Here is a 9,390-nt window from a genome sequence, read left to right on the forward strand (position 1 = left end):
TGCAGACACACACAAACACGCAAACAAATACAAGCTTGCGCACACACACATAGGCACGCATACACACACACATAGCAGCACAAACAAATACATACACACACACACACACACACACATATATAAATAAACATATAGACACAAACACATGCAGACACACAAAATTACACACATACACTCACACACTAAAGACACACTCAGAAACACACAGTGTCACTCTCGCACACACAAACTTGCATACACATTTGCACAAGACAAGCTGGAATTAGATTAATGTACGCATTTAACGTTCAGTTACTGATTTCATGTGTTCGTATAACTTTTTTTTTGCAATCACAACAATTTAAGAAACTTTGCTGTACTGTGGTGTTTAGAGCACATCGAAATATTGATAATAAATAATTTAATTAGTCATTTAATTAATAATTTAACAAAGCAATTCAGCTCTTGACGACCCTGATTCTGTCTGTTTCAGAGGAGCAGAGAGGGCATCTAAAATGCAGTATGTTGAACTTGAAGGAGAGGATTGGCCAGATCAGTGTATGAAAGTTCGCTGTACGGGATCTGAGCTCTCGCTGGCCGAATGCACCATCTATAATCCGACACCCATCAAAGAAAAACAACAAGTGGCCGTCGCAAACTGCTACAATGAGACTACTAAAGGTGCATTTCATCAAATTTAAAGATACAGTTCAGCCATTAAACTTACACACATTCAGCTCATCCAATATGTAACTGAGTGGATTACTTATTAATTTCAATCTGATTACAATTTGCGTAACAAAATTAGTAGTCAGTAATACAATCAGATTACACATTCATGGTAATGTATTCAGCCAATTTTTGGATTACATTCAAATTACTTTCATGGTAATGTAATCTGGCTACTTTTGGATTACATTTGCATTATTTTAACATAATCAGACTACTTTTGGATTACATTTAGATTACTTTAACATAAACTGACTACTCTTGGATTACATTTAGATTACTTTAACATAAGCTGACTACTCTTGGATTACATTTAGATTACTTTAACATAAGATGACTACTCTTGGATTACATTTAGATTACTTTAACATAAGCTGACTACTCTTGGATTACATTTAGATTACTTTAACATAAGATGACTACTCTTGGATTACATTTAGATTACTTTAACATAAGCTGACTACTCTTGGATTACATTTAGATTACTTTAACATAAGATGACTACTCTTGGATTACATTTAGATTACTTTAACATAAGCTGACTACTCTTGGATTACATTTAGATTACTTTAACATAATCTGACTACTTTTGGATTACATTTAGATTACTTTAACATAAGATGACTACTCTTGGATTACATTTAGATTACTTTAACATAAGATGACTACTCTTGGATTACATTTAGATTACTTTAACATAAGCTGACTACTTTTGGATTACATTTACATGACCTTATTTTAACATAATCAGACTACATTTGGATTACATTTACATTATTTTAACATTATCTGACTACTTTTGGATTACATTTACATTATTTTAACATAATCAGACTACATTTGGATTACATTTACATTATTTTAACATAATCAGACTACATTTGGATTACATTTACATTATTTTAACATAATCAGACTACATTTGGATTACATTTACATTATTTTAACATAATCTGACTACTTTTGGATTACATTTACATTATTTTAACATAATCTAACTACTTTTGGATTACATTTAGATTACTTTAACATAATTTGACTACTTTTGGATTACATTTAAATAACTTTAATGATAATGTAATCTGACTACTTTTATGGTAAACGTAATCAGACTACTTTTGGATTACAATTAAATTAGTTTTATGGTAACATGATCAGACTTCATTTGGATTACAATTTGATTGCTTTATTTTAACGTAATCTGACCACTTTTGGATTACAATTAAATTAATTTGATAACACGATCAGACTTCTTTTGGATTATATTTAGATTACTTTTAAGATAACATAATCTGACTACTTTTGGATTACATTTAGATTACTTTTGTGATAACACGATCAGACTACATTTGGATTACATTTAGATTACTTTAGTTTAACATAATCTGACTACTTTTGAATTACATTTGCATTATTTTAACATAATCAGACTACTTTTGGATTACATTTAGATTACTTTAACATAAGCTGACTACTCTTGGATTACAATTACATTATTTTAACATAATCTGACTACTTTTGGATTACATTTACATTACTTTAACATAAGCTGACTACTCTCGGATTACATTTAGATTACTTTAACATAATCTGACTACTTTTGGATTACATTTAGATTACTTTAACATAAGCTGACTACTTTTGGATTACATTTACATGACCTTATTTTAACATAATCAGACTACATTTGGATTACATTTAGATTATTTTAACATAATCTGACAACTTTTGGATTACATTTAGATTATTTTAACATAATCTGACTACTTTTGGATTACATTTAGATTATTTTAACATAATCTGACTACTTTTGAATTACATTTACCTTATTTTAACATAATCTGACTACTTTTGGATTACATTTAGATTATTTTAACATAATCTGACTACTTTTGAATTACATTTACCTTATTTTAACATAATCTGACTACTTTTGGATTACATTTAGATTATTTTAACATAATCTGACTACTTTTGGATTACATTTAGATTATTTTAACATAATCTGACTACTTTTGGATTACATTTAGATTATTTTAACGTAATCTGACTACTTTTGGTTTACATTTAGATTATTTTAACATAATCTGACTACTTTTGGATAACATTTAGACTACTTTAACATAAGATAACTACTTTTGGATTACATTTAGACTACTTTAACATAAGATGACTACTTTTGGATTACATTTAGACTACTTTATCATAAGATGACTACTTTTGGATTACATTTACATTATTTTAGCATAATCTGACTACTTTTGGATTACATTTAAATAACTTTAATGATAATGTAATCTGACTACTTTTATGGTAAACATAATCAGACTACTTTTGGATTACAATTAAATTAGTTTTATGGTAACATGATCAGACTTCATTTAGATTACAATTTGATTGCTTTATTTTAACATAATCTGACCACTTTTGGATTACAATTAAATTAATTTGATAACACGATCAGACTTCTTTTGGATTATATTTAGATTACTTTTAAGATAACATAATCTGACTACTTTTGGATTACATTTAGATTACTTTTGTGATAACACGATCAGACTACATTTGGATTACATTTAGATTACTTTAGTTTAACATAATCTGACTACTTTTGAATTACATTTGCATTATTTTAACATAATCAGACTACTTTTGGATTACATTTAGATTACTTTAACATAAGCTGACTACTCTTGGATTACAATTACATTATTTTAACATAATCTGACTACTTTTGGATTACATTTAGATTACTTTAACATTAGCTGACTACTTTTAGATTACATTTACATGACCTTATTTTAACATAATCAGACTACATTTGGATTACATTTACCTTATTTTAACATAATCTGACAACTTTTGGATTACATTTAGATTATTTTAACATAATCTGACTACTTTTGGATTACATTTAGATTATTTTAACATAATCTGACTACTTTTGAATTACATTTACCTTATTTTAACATAATCTGACTACTTTTGGATTACATTTAGATTATTTTAACATAATCTGACTACTTTTGAATTACATTTACCTTATTTTAACATAATCTGACTACTTTTGGATTACATTTAGATTATTTTAACATAATCTGACTACTTTTGGATTACATTTAGATTATTTTAACATAATCTGACTACTTTTGGATTACATTTAGATTATTTTAACATAATCTGACTACTTTTGGATTACATTTAGATTATTTTAACATAATCTGACTACTTTTGGATAACATTTAGACTACTTTAACATAAGATGACTACTTTTGGATTACATTTAGACTACTTTAACATAAGATGACTACTTTTGGATTACATTTACATTATTTTAGCATAATCTGACTACTTTTGGATTACATTTAAATAACTTTAATGATAATGTAATCTGACTACTTTTATGGTAAACGTAATCAGACTACTTTTGGATTACAATTAAATTAGTTTTATGGTAACATGATCAGACTTCATTTGGATTACAATTTGATTGCTTTATTTTAACGTAATCTGACCACTTTTGGATTACAATTAAATTAATTTGATAACACGATCAGACTTCTTTTGGATTATATTTAGATTACTTTTAAGATAACATAATCTGACTACTTTTGGATTACATTTAGATTACTTTTGTGATAACACGATCAGACTACATTTGGATTACATTTAGATTACTTTAGTTTAACATAATCTGACTACTTTTGAATTACATTTGCATTATTTTAACATAATCAGACTACTTTTGGATTACATTTAGATTACTTTAACATAAGCTGACTACTCTTGGATTACAATTACATTATTTTAACATAATCTGACTACTTTTGGATTACTTTTACATTACTTTAACATAAGCTGACTACTCTTGGATTACATTTAGATTACTTTAACATAATCTGACTACTTTTGGATTACATTTAGATTACTTTAACATAAGCTGACTACTTTTGGATTACATTTACATGACCTTATTTTAACATAATCAGACTACATTTGGATTACATTTACCTTATTTTAACATAATCTGACAACTTTTGGATTACATTTAGATTATTTTAACATAATCTGACTACTTTTGGATTACATTTAGATTATTTTAACATAATCTGACTACTTTTGGATTACATTTAGACTACTTTAACATAAGATGACTACTTTTGGATTACATTTACATTATTTTAGCATAATCTGACTACTTTTGGATTACATTTAAATAACTTTAATGATAATGTAATCTGACTACTTTTATGGTAAACGTAATCAGACTACTTTTGGATTACAATTAAATTAGTTTTATGGTAACATGATTAGACTTCATTTGGATTACAATTTGATTGCTTTATTTTAACGTAATCTGACCACTTTTGGATTACAATTAAATTAATTTGATAACACGATCAGACTTCTTTTGGATTATATTTAGATTACTTTTAAGATAACATAATCTGACTACTTTTGGATTACATTTAGATTACTTTTGTGATAACACGATCAGACTACATTTGGATTACATTTAGATTACTTTAGTTCAACATAATCTGACTACTTTTGGATTACAATTAAATTACCTTTACGAAAACTAATCGGACTACGTTTTGAATACATTTCAATCGCATTTAAGGTAATGTAATCTGACTAGTTTTATAGTAACATAATTAGATTACTTTTGTTCACATTTAAATTATTTTATGATAAATGTAATCTGACGACTTCTGGATTAAATCTAAATTATTTTTGGATTACAATTAAATTAATTTTATTGTAACATGATCAGATTACATTTGGATTACATTTAGATTATTTTACATAATTTGTCTGCTTTTGGATTACATTTACATTACTTTAATGATAACACAGACTACTTTTGGATTACATTTAGATTACTTTTATGATAACACTCCGACTACTTTTGGATTAAATTTAGATTACTTTTAGGATGACATGATCAGACTACATTTGGATTGCTTTATTTTAACATAATCTGACTACTTTTTGATTACATTTAAATTACTTTTATGGTAACATAATCTGATTACTTTTGGATTACAATAAATTAATTTATGGTAATATGATCTAACTACATTTGGATTACCTTTAGATTATTGTAACATTATTTGACCACATTTGGATTCAATTGAAATTACTTTTATGGTAACATGATCAGGCAACGTCTGGATTACATTTAGATTACTTTATTTTAATATAATCTAACTACATTTGGATTACAATTAAATTACTTTTATTAAATACGTTTAGATTACTTTGTTTGATTACATAATGTAATGTGTTATCTGTGTGCAGAGCAAAGTATGAAGTTTCGCTGTGTGAATGGGAAATATGTAAACTATGGAAAACTTTGCGATGGTATTGACGACTGTGGAGACAACAGTGATGAAATGTGCTGCCAGGGTGAGTCTTTTTGTCAAGTATTGAAGATAGATTACAATATGTAAAACTAAGATAATCACCGTTGATAAAAACAGAAACACTTTGATTGACATTCTTTCTTTGTACATAACCTGCCCTGAGTGAGAAGCAGCCGTCCAGTATGGTGCTGTCATGGAGCGTCCTGCTAATCCTGACCTGTTTGTGTCTGTGTTTGTTTTGTGAAGACTGTCAAAAAAAAACCAACGCGTTTTGGTGTCCGTCAGGAGTGTGTATACCTCGTCACGCTGTCCGAGACGGAGTCAGAGACTGTCTGGGTGGAGAAGACGAGCTGGAGGGTCAGTAAAACACTAAACACTTCAGTTTCACTTCTACTAATTCCAAAGTCAACACAAAAATGGGCTATATGCACAGCTAGTGTTTTGTTCCCTAACGATAAACTTCTGGTGAACGGTTAATGTGACTATATTCAATTTTATACAGTTCCTTTTACAGCATCGATGTTGTCATGTAATGACAATATAATCAGTTGAATAGACTTCAGCATATATTTAGTTGATCAAGCATAAAATGAGATAAAAGACCGTTGAATATACTGGAGTAATATACACTTTAATATTTTAAAGACATGGCACGGGACAGTGTAATTTAATGCAATACTTCTTTTTTTATTTATTACAAGAATAATAACATCACTGCATCGAAGAAAAAATACAATAATAAAAAAATAAGAAAGAAGAGAGGGAGAGAAAAAAACTGACAAAGCCTTAATCATTAAGAAAAAAGATGATCATAAGCTTCAGGTGAGGCAGTGGCGCAGTAGGTAGTGCTATTGCCTCACAGCAAGAAGGTCGCTGGTTCGAACCTCGGCTCAGTTGGTGTTTCTGTGTGGAGTTTGCATGTTCTCCCTGCCTTCACGTGGGTTTCCTCCGGGTGCTCCGGTTTCCCCCACAGTCCAAACACATGTGGTACAGGTGAATTGGGTTGGCTAAATTGTCCATAGTGTATGAGTGTGTGTGTGTGTGGGTGTTTCCCAGAGATGGGTTGCGGCTGGAAGGGCATCTGCTGCGTAAAAACTTGTTGGATAATTTGGTGGTTCATTCCGCTGTGGTGACCCCGGATTAATAAAGGGATTAAGCCAACAAAAAAAATGAATTATCATAAGCTTATATTGTATGAAATTTCAACAAGGAAAGTATTGAATACTGGTTTTGTTTTTAGGAACTTATTTTTGTGTATAAAAATTGACAGTGTAACACAAAAAAATTAACAGTAAGATCGAGAGCAGGATCATCACCCGAACAGTACAGAAACATATCTATTATTGACAAATTTAAATCATGTTTAAATAAGGACGATAAATAAAAAATAATGTTATTCCAAAGATGTTTAATGAGTGCAACTATAGAATAAGTGAAATAAAGTCTCTTCATGTATATTGCAGAAAGTACACAAATTAGATATATCAAAATAATTAGCAATGTGGGAATTTGTAGGATAAACATTATGCAAGATCTTAAAATGTATCTCTCTTCTTTTGCTGGATATGCTGAATTTCTCAGGTAATAACCATGCTCTCTTCCATTGAATGCAATCAGAAAAATTGGTCCAGAAAAATGTACATCTTGGGGAGGTTTATACAGAGTAATGTAGCAATCGTCTGACATGTCTGTTGTCACATTTTTTATCCAAAAAAAAAGACACTCCATCCAAAAAAAAGTTAAGGCATAATTGTTTCCCTCTCATTAAAGTAAAGAAACGTTTTAAATAAATGCACATAACTTTGTGACAAACTCTTTATAACACAGTTGAAGGATTTAGCTGGCAAAGGGAAGTTATACAATGTCAAAAATTCTTCATATTCCAAAATGTTGCCATCATTTTTAAATAAGTCCAAAACAAAAACAATTCAATACAGACCTTAAACACTGCGATTTTGTAATGGCACACAATTCATCATAGCGCCTCAGTAACTGGGTTACTGAAAACTAAAAGTACATCTGCATATGCACTAATGGTCAATATAGGATTGACATCTAGTGGTGGAACTAGGCATTACAATCCAAAATTTTGTAGTTTTTGTTCACTTAACCCCTCCAACAACTGGATGCAAATTTAAGTTGCCAGATTGATGACACTAAGGTGAGCCTGCCTGACAATTGAGCATTTTGTATTATTTTTCAAAGTATATAAAATAAAGTATTATTTTTTGCTAATTAAAACCACCTCACGTGTATTTTTATAACACGGGAAGTTATATCCTCCAGGGGTACATTTTTCAGTGGCATCCGCATGCACTAAATGCCTTTGAGATTGAACCGAAATACACTGATTTCAAGCATCTGGCAACCCAGGGTGCTGAAATATTATTGGTTGTGGGCTGATCCAAACAAAGGCAAACATTCTGACACTAAAATTACCGGCAATTTTCCGGAAAGGTCTGTATGAGTGAACAGGCTCTTTTTGAAAATACCGGTAAAGTCGTTCCGGAAAGCTTCCGGATATTTACCAGTATCACTGTGTGAAAGGAGCTGAAGGCTGGTGCGTTTTGTAGGCCGAACGCCATGACTAAGCATTAGACAAACAACCCCGGCCCTAAACCTTCCTGCTCAAAACTAACTAAAGACCTTTCTAGTCTTCAGAGGTTGCTATGGCTCTTCCTTTAAAAATAACAAACTAAAATAATAAAGAAAAATAACAAATAGTAAATCATTGTGACCCCCCCCCCCCCCCCAATTTACTCTACCTATCCGAAGCTTTCCTCAATGTCTGTTCAAAATAAACAATCTCAATCGAGCCCCCAATTTATGTTACGAACCCTTTTTTTCAAACACAAAAGAATTAATCCATCCAGGGAATGCAACATAAAGAGTACACATGAATCCAGTTTTCTAACTAATATATTTATTACAACAAAAACAAAACAAATCAAACAAAATCATGTGTCACAAAGATTCAAAACTCACGTTTTCCAACAAATAAACAACACTAACCTAAGACTAACAACCCAACAATTAATAAAGCGTAATAAAGTCAGACTTAAAGAGAGAAAAAAGCTGGAAACTACAGGAAAATAAATAAAGCTTGATGGCTGACAGTGAAGTCTGTATGGAACAACATCAATGCCAAAAGTATTGAATTAAAAAGCTCAAACTGAAAAAAATAACACACCGTATTAACAAGTTCTTGCATTTTAATGACTTGAATTGCAGTGTTTGTATTTGTAGGTCCTGAAATTTAACATATGTTTATTTAAGCTGTGAAGATTTTAACGAAAAACATTTCAAACACGTT

At 29.9% G+C, this 9,390-nt stretch overlaps 2 protein-coding genes across 2 annotated transcripts in view; one reads left to right on the forward strand and one right to left on the reverse strand.

The window, feature by feature from the left end:
* fhip1ab (FHF complex subunit HOOK interacting protein 1Ab) overlaps positions 1-9,390 on the reverse strand; it is a 445,665-nt gene that overhangs the window by 39,967 nt on the left and 396,308 nt on the right. The gene's annotated exons all lie outside the window — the stretch shown is intronic.
* The window catches only part of cfi (complement factor I), a 29,112-nt gene that overhangs the window by 9,720 nt on the left and 10,002 nt on the right, over positions 1-9,390 (forward strand). Inside the window, exons 4-6 of the mRNA XM_087307879.1 lie at positions 473-660; positions 6,013-6,120; positions 6,324-6,434. Coding sequence (XP_087164005.1) covers positions 473-660; positions 6,013-6,120; positions 6,324-6,434 — 407 coding nt within the window. The remainder of the gene's footprint in view (positions 1-472; positions 661-6,012; positions 6,121-6,323; positions 6,435-9,390) is intronic.

This window comes from Danio rerio, chromosome 23 (genome assembly GCF_052040795.2).
Source record: "Danio rerio strain M-AB ecotype USA chromosome 23, GRCz13ab, whole genome shotgun sequence".
Taxonomy (NCBI): Eukaryota; Metazoa; Chordata; class Actinopteri; order Cypriniformes; family Danionidae; genus Danio; species Danio rerio.